Source organism: Anneissia japonica, unplaced genomic scaffold (genome assembly GCF_011630105.1).
Source record: "Anneissia japonica isolate Jap-2015-1 unplaced genomic scaffold, ASM1163010v1 scaffold1951_len603592_cov169, whole genome shotgun sequence".
Lineage (NCBI taxonomy): Eukaryota > Metazoa > Echinodermata > Crinoidea > Comatulida > Comatulidae > Anneissia > Anneissia japonica.
Window position 1 is genome coordinate 285,504 of NW_022741522.1, and position 22,507 is coordinate 308,010.

General features: G+C 35.6%; 2 protein-coding genes across 3 annotated transcripts; one reads left to right on the forward strand and one right to left on the reverse strand.

The window, feature by feature from the left end:
- Positions 1–1,655: 1,655 nt before the first annotated feature.
- LOC117118712 lies at positions 1,656–11,955 on the reverse strand. Of its 2 annotated transcripts, none has more exons than XM_033263379.1 (10): positions 11,799–11,955; positions 11,087–11,140; positions 10,705–10,781; positions 9,957–10,040; positions 8,572–8,699; positions 7,035–7,176; positions 6,663–6,763; positions 6,190–6,271; positions 4,392–5,209; positions 1,656–4,132 (listed from the first exon to the last, which is right to left on the reverse strand). In XM_033263379.1, exons 2-10 carry the CDS (start codon positions 11,110–11,112, stop codon positions 3,017–3,019), a joined length of 2,574 nt encoding a protein of 857 aa, XP_033119270.1. In that variant the 5' UTR covers positions 11,113–11,140; positions 11,799–11,955; the 3' UTR covers positions 1,656–3,016. The 2 variants fall into 2 exon arrangements, with proteins under 2 accessions (XP_033119270.1, XP_033119269.1); XM_033263378.1 differs by having other exon boundaries at positions 11,087–11,152.
- Positions 11,956–12,005: 50 nt separating this feature from the next.
- Positions 12,006–21,344, forward strand: LOC117118713 (RNA exonuclease 5-like). The gene is made up of 14 exons (XM_033263380.1): positions 12,006–12,158; positions 13,073–13,303; positions 13,958–14,070; positions 14,439–14,565; positions 15,300–15,405; positions 15,842–15,886; positions 16,455–16,627; positions 16,765–16,880; positions 17,467–17,605; positions 18,063–18,151; positions 18,997–19,140; positions 19,663–19,780; positions 20,189–20,302; positions 20,659–21,344. Exons 1-14 carry the CDS (start codon positions 12,120–12,122, stop codon positions 20,851–20,853), a joined length of 1,749 nt encoding a protein of 582 aa, XP_033119271.1. The 5' UTR covers positions 12,006–12,119; the 3' UTR covers positions 20,854–21,344.
- The last annotated feature ends 1,163 nt before the right edge of the window (positions 21,345–22,507 follow it).

Sequence of the window (22,507 nt, forward strand, 5' to 3'; positions counted from 1 at the left end):
AAATTTTCGGGCTCAAAATGTTATTATTTTTTTCTTATTTACACACTTTTGAAATAGAAAATTATTATTGTAAATGCATAGGGTATTACATAGTCACACCCACATAAGATACAGATCAGATTTCTTGGTTTTTCTGTTTTTTTGTTTGTTAAATAAATACCCAATTTGACATTTTAACACAGCCTCAGCCACAGCTCATTCAATGGCAATGTTGACAGCATTAGTAGGTTGGGGGCGCTAACCAAATGGTCTATTAAACAAACACAGATTCGAGTGTTCTGTGTCCAAAAAGAAACTCAATACAATTTCAATTTGTCTCAAAGCTATGTTTATGCTTTACTTAGTGCTGATTTTAATGGAATATTAAGGCCCTCACCATATTATCAATTGAAGAATTGAAGAAACTATTTCGTAAAGAGGAGTAGGTATGGTTCAAAAGGATCAAACTTAAAAGTAGAAGAATGATACTGTCGAGGGTTCTACTCACGACAACGACAATAATATAAAATATTACGAAAAAAATTAAAATTCTATATATACAAATTCAAATATTAAATACAAACATTGAAATAGAGTTGTTTGAAATAAAATGAAATACTATTTTCTGTCAAACCTATCAGTGGTTCCCATGGTTTCTCTAGAAAAGCGCATATTTTGCATTACAGTCTCTCACAATCGTATTTTTTATATTTGATATATCTTTTCCACACAAATCTTTAAAATCGCTTTTAAACATTTTAAAATGTCTAAAGCATAGTATATTGGGCGGTATGTTAATTAGACCCAATTAACGTAAGTCAATAAGGTAGGACAAGGCTCCGGTGTATACATAGGAAAACTATTAATCTTTTAAATGTTTGGTCCAACAATCTCGTCGTTGCGTCGGACGACAGGGGTCCCAGGCCTGTTCGACAGAGTGGGGACCTTCTCGGCTGGCGACATCACTTGTACTGTATAACTAAGGTTTAGGATTTAGCAGCATATTAATATCTGAGTGTGAAAAAAAACACCATGTGTTGTGTATAAAATAATGTTCAATAAATATAAAACAATCTGTGAAAATAGACACCTGATTTTTTTTCATTAAAAGCGAATAATTATGTACGCAATACCACAATAATACAGGGAGTACAGTTTGATTGTCTACTTTAACCTTTAAATTTAATAACTATCACCCGTATATAATTATTACATGTAATAAATGTTTATTGTTCAATAAATTAGCTCAACTCGGACAGTATGTGTGTCACACCTATAAAAATCATAATTAATTTGGAATAACACGGCATCGAGTTTTCTCCATAAAGCACGCTTTATGTTACACATCTGTATTATTCCCTACTCGGAATCTTCTACCTATGTAGAAGTCTTCAGTCTCACTGCGTTGTACGACGGTCCGTCGCGACGGTCCGTACGACCGTCGCACGACGAATCCAACTCTGCTCCCTGTGAGCGCAAGACGACGCGACGCCGTCTGCTGATTTTCGGTGGCAGTGTAAACGGATCGTTATTAAAAACGACCCGTTGCGCGCGTGTATTCGGGTTGCGTTCTTCATAGAGTGAGTGGCCGGCTTTAACCAACTTGTACACTATTAGGAGTTTCAATCATAACTAGCAAGTGAATTGTTCACACTCATTTTAAACACTCATTCAACTTAAACATAAAATAAGGTCTTTTATTTATAATAACATAGAAATTAAATCAAATAATGACTGAAAGAACATAAAAACCAACACCACCACACATACTTAATGTATAGAAAAGGTGGAAAAATGTTCTATTCCACTTTACACATTCTTTGAATTAATGATTATTAACCATTTGCTACGCCATGCATACATAGAAAAGAGCCGCCTTCTATGTTAAAAATTTAGCGAAATTGCAGATGCACTTGATTACTCTATTGAAAGTTTTGATGTTACTGGCAAAATTAGTACTGTAATTAATTATTTGAGTCCGAGTCAAAATGAACAAACCCAGCTACCGTACAGAATGACCACACTGACTGGATATGGAATGGAACAACAATGTAAGAGCGTGCGGCGCAGCGTGTAGGGTGTTGGACTTCTGGTCGTGAGTATGAGACCGACGCTCGCTGCACTGCTTGTGTCTTCGGGCAAGACACATCACTTATACTTGCCTCTCTTCACCTAAAGGTATAATATGGAAGGGTCAATTTGTCAACCTGCTCGTTGGTGACCCTGCTACGATCACTGTTCCAGTAAAATTAATAGCAACTAGATATCTATTTATATCATACGCAAGAAGAAGGATGCACTATACAATCAAAGAACTTAAATAGCAGAGGAATGAGCTGTTCCGCGTATTTACATTAAAATTGATGGAACATCCGCCCTCCCGCGAATTGGGTAAAATTTGACTATTTTACTAAGTGAAGAAACTACAGGAAACAAACGAACCAGAGCGGCGCCTTTATTATTGCTATATAACGCCGCCGCGCGGATGGGGTAAAATTGCTCTCCGTGTACCCACAATGCCTTTCGAATGGATGTTCCACTATACAGTATTAGGAAGCTGCTCTATCTTCTGCTATTTATTATCTTTGCTACAATGTATTTCTGGGGGAAGATATTTTATTCTTGCTGGAAAGTGGTGAGATGTGGTACAAAGGGGCTGTTCCCTTCTTTATTTTTGGCTGCAGCTGAAGGAACAAGTGTACTATTTGCCATCATGTGGATCATTACTGATGTGATTATAAATAATACTGCCCCACACCCGCCCCACCCCCTTCAAAAATTGCTAAATATAAAAGAAATTTAAAATCACATGTTTTAAAATCGAATGCAATAATATGTTACAGACGTTTTACTATTAAAATCTTTACATTTTTGTTGGCAGGCATAATGGAATAGGAACTGTATTAACACCCTTATTTGGTGATGAAAATATTTTCTTGTAATTTATAATTAAAATTATTTAATTATATTTGATTTATATGGCAGTTATATAAACCCTGTTTTGAAAAACACTTAAAAAATATTAAGTACCATGAAATTAATATGGTTTGATCCTGAAGGCTGTTCTCAAAGATGGTTTCATGATTTGTTGGGATTTTCCTATTGAACTTTCAAAGTTTCTGTTTAGTGGGGTTGTGCCAATTGCTGGAACAGCAGATGAACTTTCTACTGCTACTGACAATCTGTTCTTTTTAAGTTGATAAATATTCATATTGTTCTTTATAACAGTCGACTCCCATTGAAAATAGCCGCATCCTCTCTGCTCTTTAACCTGACATCCGTTGCTCTTAGGACAGACAAAGAATGGTCTATTTTGATCTGGTCCTGGTCTTGATGCAATTTTTCGCCTTGTTCTTCGCCCACACCGACACATTGGTGGTGTTATCTTTTCTTTGGTGCATGATCTTGAGATCCAAGTTGGTGTGGTGATGATGCCATTACGTGAAGCTACATTGGCAGGCGTCATCTTTCTAACCACTTTGTGATCACTGGCAAATTCTTTGGCAAGTTTGGTCAATGGTGTAGAATGACCCTTGCATGGCACTTGCAATGATTGGTGAAGTGGTTTCAGAGATCCTGTTGGCAAACCATCCATATGCACTTTTCCGTGGGGCTGTAGATAGTTAAGAATGGTGTTACTTTGTCCTGGAGTCTCAAAGTCACAATGAAGTTTTTGTGCCTGGAATACCTTTACTTTTGTAAACAGTGTTTTCATTGGCTGTTTCAAAATTCTTGGTGTAATATAATTCTGCAAAGGATTGAATGTCTTGCGTTGAATACATTCTTTTCTTTCAGGCCCTACACTATAATTAGTAACAGGAGTTAAAGATTTATCTTGTACTTTTTTATCTTCATTATAAATAAATCCAGCATTAAGGTCAACACCTTCATCATGATACATAGGAAGTGCATTCTCAGAAGTATCTATTGATTCTCTGTAAGGTGAAGTTGACTTCTGAACGGACTCTCGTTCTTTGCTACCAACCTGCTTGTCTTTTCCTATGAATTCTGTGTTTTTATTGCACAATAATTGCCTAGCATATGAGGTACTGTGAATTCTTTCTCCCTGAATATCGTTTTGTCCATTTCTTTTGATCATGTTTGTTCTAAATCTGCTTGTCATTGTCTTTTCCCAAACATTCCTGATGGACAGCTGAGAAGAAATGAAGACAAGGACTTCAATTAATTAAACAAAAAATATTTTAATCAATAAATTAGCATTACTGTACTTAATAACAACAACACTATACAGTCAATAATTATATAATTTTGAAAATTAATTGCTATACAGTATTTCCTGTAATTTAATTTTATCTACTGCAGTATACTCACACAAAATACAATATTGCATTTAGACAGTTAATATCTGAATTTCACAGGATCAGTTATCTTCTATTTATACAGGCACCTACCATTTGACAGCTAGATGAAACTAGTGACCTAGGCAGGTTCGTTAGAACATTTTTCCCTGAATGATTTACTGATTGTCCTGGTCTTTGAAGGATTTTTGGAGTAATTTGGCTCTGAATACTTGCTGTGGTGCCTGGATTCCCTAGTTTAGATGATGCTTTAGACATGCAAACGCCTACTGATGTACTAGGCCTGTGTATTGTAGATTTACCAGGCTTAGAGTAGCTCATTGATGTACTAGGCCTCTGAAGGATTGTAGTGGCAGTGGGCCTTGGGTAAGCAAAGGTGTTTTGATTCTGTGGGTTTGATGATGCATTAGGAACTACTGAGGTACTAGGCCTCTGTAGTATTGTGGTTGTACTAGGCTTAGAGAAGCTTGCTGAGGTGCTTGGATTATGCAGGTGTGATGATGCTTTATGTATTATTGTCGCACTGCTAGGCCTCTGTAGACTTGCTGAAGCACCAGGCTTGGTGTAGCTAGCCGAGGTACTTGGCTTTTCTAGGTTTGATGACGCATCAGGTATGCACACTCCTATTGACGTACTAGGTCTCTGTATGCTTGCAGGCATGCTTGACTTATGTATGTTTAATGATGCATTTGACGAGCCCAGGCCTGCTGATGTATTAGGTGTCTGTAGAATTGTTGCACCAGGCACAGAGGAGCTTGCTGGAACACTAGGGTTCCCCCCTGAATTACTTGCTTTTGTAAGTCCTCGAGAAACACCAGCTTTTTGATGTGGTGCCTTAGTTATGCTCATCCTACAGCCATCACATATCATTTTCCATGCCAACTGAGCAGTATTCTTTGCATCATCAAGCCCTGAAGAACAAAACCAGACAGTAATTATTTAATGCTTCGATGCATATTAAATAGTGGTGAGGTGAGAACATTACAATATAATGGACAGTTCTAACAAGAACATAAACATATGCAAGCATGTGCGTTTGTGGGACAAAATACATGTCAGAAAAGCTCACTCGATGTTATGATTGACTTGACAGTCCATAGACTTGAACAATACTATTTAGATGTGTGTTTGTGTCAGAAAAATATCACAGGAGTGATATTTTGCCCTACCTGACGTGTTATTGTACCAAATATTCAGTATGTTCCCAAATACTAGCGAAAAAAATTTTGGGTGGGAATTATTTGGAACGTACTGAGTATTTGGTACGATAACACAAAAACAAAACATCGCTCCTATGACATTTTCCTGACACGAACTCACATCACAATAGCATTTGCAGTACCTGTTTTGAAAACTGTGTTCACAAGACGTATGCGTTCGAACCAACCAAGCTTGTTGCTGATTGGTCTAATGAAAAAATCTGTACAATTTCATGGTACAAATAGCTCTCAGATCCACTGCTACGGATCTGGAGTCCAGATTGCAAATTATATGAATTTGATTTGAATGGTCCTATTCTTTACCATGAATCCATTTTTCACAATTTTTAATTCAGGCACCGGACCGGATCTGGGCTCAGATGTGAACGTAGCTTAATTCTCAGTATCATTAAGATTGGGATTTTTTTAACATTTAACCACAGACCATGTGAAGTGTCATCACAAAAATGAGTCGTATAGAACACAATATATATTCGTACAGTCGATTGAGTAGGTTGAAATTCAAATGTCTGACAAAATACCTTGAAAAAAATTGCCTCAAAGAATTGATAACTTCCTGTTTTTCTGTATCAATTATTGAATCAACAATCTTTTAAAAGTAAGTAGAGTAAATCAACGTTTGCTACTATAAATTGAGGAATAAATTTGAATCTTGTTAAACCATTACCGACCTGAATGCTGTCTTCCGGTGAACTGGATACCGACATCCTGCAGTGCCCCATTCAATCCATTAGGCTTCCTTTTATAAAAAGTCTGTAAAATAAAATATATAAATAAGGTGTAGATATTGGTATCATTACAGGTTTTGTGGTGAGATATGTGCTGTCAGCAAATTCTCAATATAATGATTAGTTACTCTTGCCCCACATTTTTGTGCAGTAATACTATATTTTTATTGTTTAATCAATGTTTTTTTAGTGAATTTCATACTGTTTGATGATGTTCTTTTCTCTTAAACAGTTGAGCAGGTCTCTGAAATGGATGTAAGCGCTATTATACAAACCTTATTTACTTATTTATTATTATTATTGTTATTTTAATTTTATTATTACTATTATTACTTTTACTATCATCATTGTTATAATAATTATTATTAATATTATAATAAGTGTCCCTTTTAATGGGTAAATGCCATTTGATATACCTTGTACGTAGCTCGGAGGTCAATCCAACTGTTGAGCATTGCTGGCTTATACAGCTGTTTACGGAGACACTCGCGATGCAGACACAGTCCAAGATCCCAATCTGAAGAGCAAGTCATAAACATCACCATAAAAATAATAGTTTCACAATTCAAAAAAAGCCATCTGACATAAGGAAGACGTGGATAATAAAAACATGCAAATATAGTGAATTTGCCAGAGATGTTCTCGATTTTGGGAGAAAATTGCTTGCTCACAGCAGCGTCAGAAGCCGCCCCCAATTTCTAGGAGATTCCCACAACATGGTGGGAGACTTAGTACCCCTGTACAGTAGACATACAAAACAATGTTATTTTTCAATTTTTTATTAGTACCTGACCAAGTAACAAAAGTACACAGCGTTTGCTTCTCCTTTGCAGTATGGTATTCCATATTGTGTTTCTCAGCAAGTCTCTTCAACCATCTCAAGAACTGGCTCAGGATGACACACAACGGTGCACTGCTCTCCACCATAGCCTACAACAAGATACAAGAAAATTAGGGACAAAAAATATTCTTACGTAAACTTCTCCTTTCCAGTCGGCCCCATTACCATTACCTGAGGCTGTACCAAATTACTGTGCATCATCTACACTAAATGTCGGGTTTTTACCGGGCGCAGGCATTTTATTTGGTCTGAATACAGGAGGCCCTCTACAGAAATACTCCTACATACTCACAAACAATCTTATAGAGGGCAGCCTAGCTATAAAAAAATTGTCATGAAATCTATACAGGGCGTACGTACGACGCCCCTCGCTATAAAGTATGGTGAAAGAGGGCGTCGTCGCGACACCATATGACAGGAAAGGGTTAATTAATTTAATTATTCTCCAATAGGAAAATCTAAATTCAGTGTTCTCCTGAAGCAATTTTAGTCATCAATTTTACTAGTAAAATGTTGTGTTTGTAAAATAAAAAAATCTACTGATTAGGCCTAGGTAGTCTAGGTTGGCCTTCTTTCAATATCAACATCAAGGTTACAGTCTATGCCTAGGCTGTGACTGTATGCGTTGTTGATTTTTCGAAGTTGCTAACCCCACTCAAAAGAGGTAACCACTCACACTGCATGCATAGCTGAATTTTTATGGACAAATACCAGTAAACCTATCAATTGGGAGACCACAGACATTATATCACTGGTCTACTAAAGGGTTACTTCTGTATGACTAAAGTAAAAACCACAAAAGGGATATTCAGAATTTGCATTTGTACCGCTAAACTAAACCAACGGCCAGAAGCCTGGGATGTAGTTATGGTGGGAGATGGTGGGCGGTGCCACCCTGCCTTAAGTTTTCCACCCAGTCTAAATCTAATTTCATGGCCCTCCACCCACCCACTTTTCCATCCTTAAAATCCACACTATATTATTTTGAGTTTACCGATGTTATCACTCACCCACCCTCAAAATGTTTATCACCCACCCTTAGTTTTCTACAGCTACAACCCTGAGAAACATCATGCATTCCTTCTGGAGGCAAAAAAAATAATTTTACTCGAGACAACCACTGTTGGGCCATTCTGTACAGACAAAATTCTGTGCTGGAGACATTTTATATAGATAATGTCCATGGTCAGAGCATGGACCTATTAAATTCACCATAAATCATAGATCACAGAGCTCTGGATAACACAGTTTATCATCTAGTTTAATTCTAATTAAAAGCACCTTACATAAGATGTTAAGACATCCCATGTATATAATGATTTTGTAATGAAAAAATAAATCTTAGCACATAACATCAGTATGCTACAATAATATAGAAATGGTCCATTGGTTTGGAATGGACATTTAAGCTTCTATTTTTAAAATCAAATGCACAGGATTTTGAGCTCTAGAATTCTCATAAATACTCAATGATTTAATCTCACCTGTGTGATGCCAGTGAATTCTGTGCAGAACTTGCTGAGTTGTGGTCGCTCCATTGGAAGGACATAGGAATGAAACTCATCTTCTATTGCCCCAGTTGATGTGTTAAGAAGAACAGCGGGGAATTCAACTGTAGAGCAGGGTTATGATAAGCATTCCTTAAAAATTTCATGATTTTTACAGTTATATCACTGAAGAATTTGTTATATTTATAATTGTTTTTAGGTGCTCTGAAGCATTTAAATTAAGTCTCTCTCTCTCTCTCTCTCGGTAGTATAAATGGGTATCTAGTAGAATTTGAATGTGTTCTGTTCAAAGCACATGGTCTGTCCTAAATGTTCAAGTATGCTACACGGTATTTTAAATTATCATCACAACCATCATCAACAACATTGTTATCATCCAGGGCAGCTGTAGGTTATATTTTCTGGAGGGGGGACACTAAGCTGTCCAACATGGGGACTTGTGCTATGGCTGAGCTGGGGGAGGGGTGCCAACTCACAAATGAGATATATATATATTTTTTTAAATAAAAACTTGGCTGGAAATGGCACTCACAGACTGTGACAGACATGTATTGGCTTGGTATCTATAGACATATTCATTTTTGTTTTGGTTCAACTACAGACAAGCTCTGGCCAGTGGAGGGAGGGGGTGCTTGAATGCCCATGCTATCTTGATAAAACAGCTCATGGGCTATCTTTTTGAGATGGGCTCCTTTTTGGGGCAGAGTGTTAAAAGGATTATCTTGCCTTCAAACGTTAAGCTCCGTTCACACAATCACATATTATGTGACAAATTTGTGTGATGTGCCCATATATAGGCATGATTGGTGTCATATTACAGCCAAATATCAAAATGATTATCTTATCTTCAAATGTTCAGCTCTGTCCACACTATCAAATTTTAAGCAACAAATGTGTGATTTTCCCATATATGGGCATAATGATGTCATATCACAGCCATATATGGGCATAATGATGTCATATCACATCCATATATGCGCATAATGTCATATCACAGCCATATATGGGAATAATGATGTCATATCACAGCCATATATGGGTATAGTGATGTCATATCACAGCCACATGTGGGCATAATGATGTCATATCACAGCCATATATGGGCATAATGATGTCATATCACAGCCATATATGGGCATAATGATGTAATATCACAGCCATATATGGGCATAATGATATCATATCACAGCCATATATGGGCATAATGATGTCATATCACAGCCATATATAGGCATATCTCATTTTGTCATATCACAGCCATATATGGGCATAATGATGTCATATCACAGCCATATATGGGCATATCACATTTTTGTCACAAAAAATTGCATAGTGTGGACAGAGCTTTTGCATTAACTCACTTATTTCTTGACATGTGTTCATCTCTTTTTCTTTCCAACATGTTGATTCAAAGTCTATTACTATCAGAAAAGAGAATTCTTGAGCTGTAATAATAAACAGATTAAAAAAAAAAAGATCCAATTGCAATATCCAAAATTAACCAAAGGAAATAATGTATTTAAGTGCACTAAAGACCTTGTTAGAGCAGCTTAGCTCAGTCGGCTAAACTGATGGTAGCCACTGTGTGCGCTGAACCGTGGAGATCACTTGGTCCTCAGTTCAATTTCCATTGCTGTTCTACTTGTATTTCAGCCGTTGGTCCTGTGTGCATTATGGACCATGTGCACGTTAAGAAACACAGTTTACACTGTTTAGAAAAGAGTAGGGGATTGTCTCCCAGTGTACTGCCCAATCAACACCAGAAGCTGGAGCCCACTGGAAATAAGTCTTCTTCAGACTTTCATGGGTTAGTCTTGGTGTTTATCTTTTAGCATGAATATAATGTTGCACACATACATTATTATTATTATTATTATTATTATTATTATTATTATTATTATTATTATTATTGACCATTCTGCAATGCAGAACATGTGGCCGCCATACCGGTAATTTTTATGTCAAGAGGGCCCATAGTATCTACTCATAACAAAATTAATGTGGGAAGTTCGACAGTCACTGAGGATCCCAATGGCTGGTTGGGAATTAAACATAAAATTTGTCAAAAACCAAAAAGAAAAAACTCAAAACATATCTAGTATTACTTACACCAACTTTGGGCTTTTCTTATATCTCTGGAATGTTGGGAAGTTGACGATGATCTTCTACGCAGGAGGCCAAGTTCTCTGTAAAATGTACAAATTAAATTGAAATAATTTATGGTAAATATATTATTCTTCCAACATGCATTATATGATACAAGACTGAAGTTTAAAAGGTTCTGGTTAAAGCTATCTCCACCAATCAGTACATGCAAATTTGCGGAAAATCATTGCAACAATAATAACAGCATATTATCAAATTTGTTGTCAGGCTTGGAGAAAGTGTTTAGCCACATCACATTATCAAAAGTCTAAAAGTATGTTTAATTTTCAAAGGTCAAGGAATATAAATTTACATTGCCTATCCTATAGAGCAACATACATCTTACCTGGCAATATCCTTTGTTGTTTTCATTTCTTCTTTTATTATTTGTCCAACCAACCTGGAATCTATACTGTAAAGTTTTTTAATTGCATAAATAGAGGATATCTCAAAAATCAGCTCAAATTTGTGTGAAAAATTTAATTGCATTCGTAAGATTTGGTCAAAGCCTAATTTTCGGCAAAATCTGCGCGGAAATCGGTTCTTATTTTCCGAAATGCAGACTGAGCAAATATTACTTTGTTTAATGATTGATACAAACATGTCATCATATTCATAGGCCTACTAGGCTAGGCCTGCATTTTTAACTAAAAAAGTAAAAGCAAACTTTCCCCAGTCCGTGTCTCCTCCTAGTAGGCCCAGCTAGGCTAGGCCTAGCCCTAGGGCCTAGGCCCTAAATTCAAAAAAAAATAATTGAGCCCTCCATAAAAAAAACTCGACCCACATGGCCTAGGCCTATAGCTGCAGCTTGCGTAGGCCAAGTTTGGTTTATGCAAAGCCTAGTTGTTGTGTGACTCGAGTTCGTGGGTGAGCAGCCAGCCCTCTCAGCTCTCCTAATCCTATTCTAACAGTACAGAAGGCCTACTAGGGCCTAGCCTAGGCGCGCTGGTCTAGCTACGTACTACAGACTCGGCTAGGCCTACTCAAGGTAGGCTAGGCCTAGGCCTAGTCTTATAAAAGGAGAGTACAACAACAATGCGTAGATATTGATAGCTCACCAGCAAACAAACTAAAACATTGTATTTTAACGAAAAGCAATTCATTTCAAAAATAAGTGAAGCGCCATCATTAACGAGTAGGCCTAAACCTAAATAAATAGGATAATAAAGAAGACTCGAAACAACATTCTTTTTAAAATTCGCTCTCTCACTGAGTAGTCTATAATGTCCAGACTCATATACTCTTTATAGGATCAACAACTGCTGTACACCCACGTCTAACAGGCAGGGATTCTCGACCGACCCACCACCAACACAACGTACACGCGTGGACAAACCGACAAACCATCATAGGAGTTTGGTCTTAAAAAACTGTATAACATGGGTAAAAAACGGTCTCTTGGAGATGAAGCTGCAAGGGTAAGTCCATTTTATTCATAATACATTTCCATTAGTCTTCCACTGTGTATGCCCTTAAAATTGAAAACACTAGGCCTGTTTTAGTAGGTGGCTAGCTAGGCCAGGTAAGTAAGTTAATGATAGGATCAGGCAGCTAGGAGGACTGCAGTCCTACTTGTGTGTGTAAATAATAAATATGAGGAAGTGATCAAGAATGCTAGAGTGCTAAACTTTACAAAAGCTGCATTTTAATTTCCAAAATGGCTATTCCAAATCCACAATAACTTCAGAATACTTTTACTAAAACGTAAAAGAACAACATTCCAACAACATGAAAACCTGAGAAAAAAATAGTATTTTGGGTTTCTCAGTCATTATTAGGCCCCAAAATTTTGTTCACCGTTGTGAGAAAAATGATTGTGCACAGCAGGAGTTTCAATGATGTACGCTGCAACCAGGACTTAAGCAGTGGAATAGATATATAAATTATAAACAAAGCAAAAATATTACATATTTTCAAAACCTTTTATTATGTACTAAATTTTGATTAAAAAATCTATAGGGCCTAAGCCTATAATAATTAGGTGGTGTTGAGATTAAAAATATATGCATGAAACATTTGTAATATAGAATATTTTTCTTTAATACCTGTAATGCAAAAATGAGTATAACCAAGACTTCTTATATACATTATAATGCATAACCATATCTAAATTAATCCCATGTTTGTCACATAACTTGCCTAATCTTTTTTTGATTCTTGAAAGTAGGGTAGTATTTCAGTTGTTCATGTAAGTAAGTGAGTGAGTGATGTGATACTGGTCAGATAAATTCTAGAATGGTGACATGTGGTCATTTTGGAGGCAGAAACACACAGACGATGCTTAGCATCCTGTCGACTTATATTTATAAAAAAAACTCTATCTCTATTATAGGAGTTGTTGCAGACTGAGGAGAAAGTTTATCAGAAAGGTTCCCTGCAGAAGTTGCTATCACATGAACCACCAAAGAAGAAAAAGAAAAAAGACAAAGTGAAGACTAAGCATGAAACATACAAGAAGTTAGATAGTATTGATGCTATTGAAAATGTTGAACACCTTGTAAAAGAAGAAAGTGAAAAATCGAAGACTAAAAAGCAGAACATTGAAAGAATTAAGAAAAGCATGGTAAAGTTCAACTAAAAAAAATCTCATCTTTATTTAAAGATGTATTGCTCCATGCAAAACCCACAAAAAAAATCACAAAAAAAAAAGTTTTGAAATTAACTTTCTTATTTTGAAGTAAACGTAAAATTAAATTATCAACTTGAACATAAAAATTGGTGTATTTAAAAAATGTTGACACATCATTTTACAGCGAAAAATGATACTAAACACTTCCAGTCACTGGAAGCGTTTCATTACTTTTATTATAATTATAAAAATCTGGGTACAGATTTTTTAAATTCAGTAATTTCTATGCTCAGGTTAATGATTTGTATGTTACTGCATAATTTTACTTGACTTAATGGCGTAGAACATGAGGTTCCCTAGCCTTCCTGGTTTCCACCTTCATTCACATTTTTTTTTTGCCATTTCTTCTGCTTCAGGGAGGGAGAGGGAGTTGGGCATCTTCTTGAATTTGGTTTTTAGTGTAGTGGTGGTCGACCTCGTGGACATGGTGCCTTAAATGATAAAGTTAATTTCAAAATTATTTTTTATAATTTTTTTTTTTTCATTTTCAAGGGAAAATATCTTTAAGTACTTTACAAAGACCACTGTTTTCACTGCATTGGTTAATGTAATAATATGTTTTTACCGTATGTTTTTATTATTTTAAAGCAAAGACCAAAGATATTCCTGAATCAGAGTGATCAAATTGCAGTGAACATGAGTGATGTCCAAGACTTGGTCCAGTTTGCCTGCATAGGAGCTATATCAAGCGCACAGCCCAAGTAAGGATATCAAATACAATACATGTAATTGTGGTGGGCAGAGGTGGGCTGGGCCACCCATATCCTTGAAGTTTTGCACCACGGTCTAAAGCTAATTTCCTGGCACTCCACCCACCCTTATTAACCCCCTTGCCCATCCTTAAAATACACTCTATTCATTTAGACACCCACACTTATATGTCTACCACCCACAGTTAGTTTTCTTCCGCTACAACCCTGAGATACTTTGATTTTAATTTTATTGTATTTTAAGGTAATTAGGATTATTATTCTTGGAAATTTTTCAAAAAGTACATTCACAATTTGTTTGATTTGTTCTCAGTTTATTTGTTTTATGATATATTTTCTGTTGTTTTCCCTCTTTACAGATGGTGTAAACTGTTACGTGTTGCAAAAGTATGTAAAGTTGCTGTGGTAATAGTGAGTGGTATTAACGAGAGGTGGTTTACGCAGTACAGCCACTGCTTTACAAATATGCAACAGCTTTTTAATCTTGTGAGTAATACAATGAGTATTGTGGCGCCATTTTAGTTTGTGGTCCATCAACAGCCATCTACAGTATATATGTGATTTAATATTTTCACAAAAATTATTTTGCTCAAACAGCTCCTGTAGCACCAAATGTAATATCAAATCAAATCAAAGATTATTTTCCTTTTGAACAAAGACAGTTAACAAAAAATTCATTTCTTGGTAAACAAATATGAAAAAAAATTACCAGAAAAGAAAAAAAAAGAATTTCCAGAAAAAAAAAAGACAATAGTGGTAAGAAAGGGAGAATGAAACAACAGGATGGAGGATCAAATACCCTAAATTGTTTTTTCTGACTGATTCCCCCATAAGCAAAACATGTAACACTGCAATGATGTAATATAAATAATAATAATAATAATAATAATAATAATAAAAATGTTAGCAATAACAACAACAAAATCAACATTAACATTAATAAAGGTAATAACAAACAGTAATAATAATAAAAAAAAAGAATATTACAGTGACCACAGAAGGCAGTATATTATAATTATTCAATTGTAAATATAAGTAATAAAATAGACAATCTGTTCACTATATCCAAATATAGGCAGGGGTGATCAGAAGTAAGCAAAAATCAAAAACTTACACACACACTTTCTTCCGCATTGGGCATGGATTACATAGCAATTATCATACAGACGGAAACATACTTGAAATGTCTAATATTATTTTTATGGTTATTTTATTGTTAGTCTGTAAAAGTTCATCCAGTTGACAATAGTGATAGATCTGTTTATCGTGGGTTTCTCTTTACAAAATGGAGAGCGAAACGCTATAAGAAAGAATTATATATGTCAAGTAAGTAAACATTTTATTTTTTGTGAATTATAAACTAAATATGTTTGACAAAGTGATGAACTTGCGTCATGCAGTAATGTTATATTTATATTTATATACCGACTAAATATATTCCTGGCATTTGGTTGGTTAAAAGCCGGGTAATAGTTCCAGCCGTGACCTCCTACAATGCCAACAATCTTTGTAGTGGTATATAAAAACAAATGATTACTGGGATTTTAATCGGGTCATAGTTCAAATTATAACCCTTGGGCGGTACAATGTCCCTTGAGTTTGTCCAAGACATAGTACAGCCTTCAGATCACCTGGGGCTATTATTTGAACCATGCCCCTCAATACAGTAAATTTTTGTATAAATTATTAAAGTAGGTGTGCAATTTTAAGTGTAAGTTATCTTATTTCACTTGTATTAATTATTTTATTTACATATTTGCAGAATTACTAGAAAAAGAACCTGATTTGCCCACACATAATGAAAGTGGTAAGTGTGAAATATCAACAAGAAATTTTAGCAATGCCAATCAGTTTATCATTTGATTCTGTCCAGAATTTATTTGACAAAAACATGTGACATGCCTAAATATGGTCATGATGACATCATATCATGACCATATATAGGCACATCATGACTATATAAGGGCATAAAGCAATGTTTTATCAAAGAGAATTTGATACTGCGGACAGAGCTTAAAGCACAGGTGGGCAAAGTGCGGTTTTTCTGCGGCCCGCGAAAAGTAATTAAAAACCCTATGTGTGCGGCCTACCGAGCAACATTGACTAGAAAACACCTTGTTTTTTTACGGCCCGACACTGATCATGTGTAAAAAATATCATTGAAACTGAAAATAAAGTGGTGTGAAAGTAGTGTTTTTAAGGTTTTTGGAAGCTCACTGAAAAACATCAAAGTTTGGGTGAGGCCCTTGGTGTTAAATCAAAAATTCACTTAGGCCCTCCAACTGATTTTTATGCCCACCCTGGCTTAAAGATTACCTTATACTTTGTATTTCAAATAATACTTCTGCTAAATTTTCTTTCTCAATTTTACACAGATGATGCGAGTGATGAGGAAGATACTAAACCGACAAGAAGCGATTATGTTTTAACGGAGGAGGAGATGCGATGGCATGGTTACCCTACACCTGACAGACCAGGCTTCATATCAACGAAACACGCAGACACCATCAGTGATGCCAGTCCCTTGATTGCTATCGACTGCGAAATGGTAAATCATTTGTTTTTTTTTTTTTGATCTGGATGATTTTCTGGTGTTGGCAGAGTAAGGATTGGTGCTTAAGAACGCCCGTGAACCTAACAAATATAAAATAATTTTTTAAATGGTTTTGTTCTTTCCTTTTGCAGTCAATGACCCATAATGGACAGGAGTTAACAAGGGTATCTGTTGTTAATGAAAAATTGGAAGTGCTGTATGACACACTCGTTAAGCCATACAACAAGATCGTAGACTACTGTACAAAGTAAGTCATAGGGCAAAGTATTGTGTGTGAGTAAAAAAACTTATGGTAGGGTAAATAATGCTACCTGTGTATGTACTTTTTTAGAAGACAGAAGAGTGAACTCAAAATGTAAGCAATCATTGTATTTTGTAGTCTTGGGGGAGGGGAGGAAAAAGGGGTAGGAGGGGAAATGTGAGTTACAGGAATGATTATGTTACATACTCTTTTGAAATCCATTAAAAATAAAACTCAATTCTGTTGTATGTTTTTAAAATGTGTTCATTAATGATTGAATATAAATGATGGATTATTGATAAAAGTATCAAAATATATACAGTACAAAAGAATAGTGTATGGCTACGAACATACTCGTCCCTGGCCCAAATGTAACACCTTGAAATAACTTGTCCACACTATCAAATTTTGTTAGACAAAACATGAGGCATGCCTAAATACGTCATGATGACATCGCATCATTGGCCATATATAGGCACACCATGCCTATATTTGGGCATACAACAGTTTTTTTTTTAATAGCGTGAATAGAGCTGAAGAGTTTTTATTCCATTTGATCTGAATGAATATGATATTATAATTAAACTCATAGGTACAGTGGCATAACAAAAGAATTGCTTAATCCGGTGACAACCAGGCTGGAGGATGTACAAAAAAAACTGCTCAAACTTATACCACCGGATGCCATCTTGGTAGGCCAGTCCCTCAATGGAGATTTAATGGCCCTCAAGGTATTCAAACATAATTTTGGCTTTCTAGAATCACAATTTAGCCATTTCATAGTCTTAACTTCACAAGTCTGTGTTGAAGGCCAGGTCACATGCTGTAAGTCTTGTATGTCAATCTGAAGTCGAATGGCCCAGCAGTTAAGACAGGGGTGCCGAAACCTACTGTCCTAATATTGGCGCTGGTTCGAATGGTACGCTTACCTATGGTTTTGGCGATTGATGAAGTCTTCTCGGATAAGCTGTTGTTTATGTAGCTTGTCTTTCAGTATACTTATGCACAGCAGTTTAGAGTCTGTCAAATGCTTTTATTAATAATTAAATTTTTAAATACTGTATTAAATTAGAAATATTGAGTATCATTCATCAGTTTATTGATTATTGGAAACTGCTCTTGCAGTATACGTTGCTGACAACTGTACTGGGATATTGTCACATTTTGTTTTTGTATAATACTTTCTAGATGTATCACCCACATTGCATCGATACCAGTGATCTATTTACGAACAAGTACCGAGTCGGACTTAAAATTCTTACCAAACACTACCTCAAGTGAGTCATCCTTATTGTAAATACTTTTTCATCTGTTCTTGAATAAACATAATAGTATGTGCCTTATACAACACTCTCTTCCAGCAAATACTTGTGTCATAATACTGCATGATTAGGCATTCGTATGCTGCTAGTGCCATAAAATTGGCTTGAATAAAAAAAGTCCCGCCTACCAGTAAAGTGTTCCAGTTGTGAACCTTTGAAATACAAACTCTCTATTAATCTTGAACGAAAAACCAGTCAGCATCGAGCACAAGCATTATGGGCAGTACAGTGATGGATTACTCAGCTCTTCTATGTACTGTACTGCACGTGTTGTAAACATAGCCTGATTTACAATCCTATTAAAAAAAAAAACACAAACATACTTATTTTACTTTCAGTGATTATAATAATAATATGTCGTTCTTATATAGCGCTTCATGACTTTACAAGGCCTCTAAGCGCTTCACATTACTACCCCGGTCATTGGATCAAACACATATGGAACACATTGAACACCAAATTAAATTAGTAAAATGAAATTACATTATCATTCCATAATATTGCAGCTAGTAATCAGCGCAGGTTGTGTTGGAACCTACCAGGTACCCACTTGTACTCCTGGGTGGAGAGAGGCAACCGTAGATAAAGTGCCTTGCCCAAGGACACAAGCGATTTGCACAGCCAGAGTTCCGAACTCCCGACCTCAAGGTTGGGAGTCCAAGCCACAACCGGTGCGCCAACCGCTCCTACATTGTAGGATTATGATTATGTATGTATTCAAAAAGATTCAGAATGTTAATTAAAATTTAGAAAATGTGTTCAGGCTGATACTCTTAATAAGAAATGTTATCATTTTGCAGACGTGATATCCAGTGTAGCAAAAGTGGGCATGATTCCACGGAAGACGCCCAAGCATCAATGGAACTTTTTCTACTGAAACTTAAGAAAGGCAGCAAACTAGAAGACTTCAGTTACAAGAAGAGTCGAGTGCTGCCAATAGAAAGGTATATTAACAAACAGTCTGCCAGAACAATTAGGCAACCCTCAAAAATGTTATCAAAATTTTTAATAAAAAATCTATTATTAAGAGATATACCTCATAAATTATGAGGTAGACCACTTTCATAGGCTGTATTCATACACGGCAGCTATTAACGGTTAGTAGGATCCAGATTACAAACAACTGCGCTTACCCGTGCGTTCACACAAGAAAATCCCTGATCCAGATATCAAGATGATGATGATGATTAAATCACTGGCCAATAGAAACCTGGAATTTTGGAAAGGCGTACATGTGATTGGTTAATGATAGAAATGCGCTCAACTTGCTAACCGATTCCTGGTAACGGATCAGGCGTTCTCACATGGGTGCTGATAGTTAGCTCTGATCTAGAAACTAGGGCTCTAGTGTGAACCTGACCAACATTAATAATATAATTATGAGGTAGATCACTTTTACAGTATTTGTTGTTGGAAAATTCAAGTGTCCTGTGTATGATTTTTGTTTTTCTGGTTTTTTTTTCCAGTATATTCCAGAGAGTTGCTACTGAAAGTAAGAGTTCCGTTCTTATTGATGTTCCTAGTAATCTGAAGAAGTTCAGCAAAGATCCGGTTAACTGTATTACAGCCATGACAGATGCTGAGGTCTGAAAAAATTTGCATATTAGGGTCAAATATCTATGATTTGCCCATATATCATCTGAAGTGATGATGTCATATCATACCCATATATGGGCAATATAGAATTAATCCCCCTAGACATTTACTGTTGGTGCTTATGCTTGCAAAGGCCCATAATAATAAACTGATTAAAAAAGTGGGGGTTCAGCCAATCCCTAAATCCCTCCCCCTTGTTATGTCATTTTAATATGTCATAGGTTTCCACAAAGGAGATGTGTTTTTACTAGGTTGGTTCCCCTATTGAAAAAAAACTCCCCAGAATATTAAATAATTTTACTTATGTTTACTCACTAAATGATAATTATGATTCTTGGCTGGTTTCTCTTGTAATGCCATGGTCAACTGCAACTAATAATTACCTATTTATTACAGACTACAAAGAGAATGAAGCAAGTTGTGAGAGATAAGTATGATCTTATCTGCGGACATCTTCACTCATTCAAAACACTTATGGATGGAATCACTCACGAACAGCATACCATTGAGGTAAACATTTTATTCTGTTTTGTGTCAAACTTTTTGTAGTGAATTCGTAAGTTCATGAACTTATTTACACTTTGAATTTTTATACTTATTAAGCTTCATCACTGCACAAACAATGAGTAAAAGTAACAGATTGAAAAGACAGAAAAGCAAGGGATAAACAAGTGTCAATCACCTCTATCTACATCACTCTTGGACAATTAACATCACATCAAACAAAATAGATCTGGAAAATTGCACGTTATAAGATACAAAAAACTAGTGAAAAAATACTACATAAAAAAAGTATTAAAAGATACATTGAACATTATTATTGGGTGGACATAGTAATAAAAATATTGTTGCCTGTTCCTTTTCAGTCAACTTTGGCTAACGTTGATAGGCGGGTCAGTGACATCTATGCTGCAGTTCCTGACAACTCACTCTTTGTTGTTTTGCTTGCGTCTGGCATTCAGGGACTTGATAATCTAGACACAGGTTTTACAGAAAAGGATTTGTACAGTCGATGCTTTGCTGGAATCAAGTATGCTAAGGAACCAGATGCAGGAACCTGAAGGAGCAGTTGGTGAAAGAACATTATGTTGAGAAAATTGATGATAAACCCAGTAATGTCTATAAACACACCAAGTGTTTACGGCTAATCATATGTATGTGTAGTAGCAGACAGTAAGAACATCTTAAAAAGGCCAACAACAGTTTTGAGGCTAAAGACCATGTAGGCCAACAGCAGCTGATGGTTATAAGAAAATCACATCAACACATACATGGTTTGGCGATGGCTCTCATGAAGAATTATATATATTTTAAAAAGTTTTTTTAATGATAAAAATCTGAACAAAGAACATCATATAATTAAAAATATGTATACTTAAAATGCTAACCTTTTGATCTGCTAGTTGAAATGCATAGAACTTTAAAGTAGTGTTTATTGGGCAGATGTTTCACGCAGTCGTGGTAATTTTTTTGATTCCACAATTATGCCATTCTTTCATCATTGTTTTCAAAAATTGAATCCAATAAAGTTAGATTTTTGAAAATTTATTTACAAAATGTAGTCTTGTTAATGTGGAAGTCGGAAAAAGTCAGAAGCTGGAGCCAGGCTGGAGGCCATTTGGACCAGCTGTATAATGCCGTTGGAGGTTGTCCTCTAACGCACGTCTGATAAGCTTCCCAGCATAATGCCGATAACCACTTATACTCCTGGGATGAAGACTTGGTTTAAAAGAGGCTGACAAAGAATAGGAGATTTCATCCATGGTAATAGTGGTCCGATCCCCTGACGATATTTAAAAAGACAAGAAACAAGTTCATGAAACAAGGTGTAAAAAGTGTCTCATCTAAACAATGGAATGAAGACTAGAAAGGAGATAAATTTGAAGTTCATTGCAAGTTATCAACACAGATGTTGAAGCCAACACAAGTTTTCAATTTCATTATAACCCTTAAATAATCATTAAAAATAGTTTTGAAAAACTTGCTATGCATATGACTGAGGATAGTGTGGTTGCATAAACAATAAGGCATTCTATATCAATCCCTGAATTTAAAATATCACTTCCGAGAAAATCTTGGCACTAGTCCTTCAACCTTTACTGAAGAGTTGTGGTTTATTTCAAAATCTGCGATTTGTGAAGAAAACAAAATACAAAAAATATATTTTCTATAAGATGCATACATATTAGAAGCTTATTAAATTCAATTTTTCATACATTAAAAAAAAAACACTATATTATTCTTTCAATAATGGTAATGAAAATAATATTAACAACAATAATCATAAGACCATATTTATGTACTGTATCACCTATATGGATCGCTATATATACCGTATTCTACTGTACACAAAAGGTTGTAGGCTTATACTGTACATATTTTAATAACATGATCCACAAAAGTAACCCTCACACTAATGAAAACATACCAATAAATGAAGGCTTTGTATCAACAATTGTATTATCAACAATGAATTTATTGCATTTTTTAATCTAAAAACAACTGTACAATACAGACTTGCCTTCTGCAGGTAAGTCATTTATATCTATACAAGATAAGATAATAAAAAAACAATAGAATACAGTGGCAGATTCGGGGAGGGGGAAGCCGACCCAGTACCACTAAATTTTTAAAAAAATAATGGAGAAAAAAAAATTTTATTAAAAATTTCTGGCTATCTAGATGTGCCATAATAATAAAATTTCTTATCTCAGC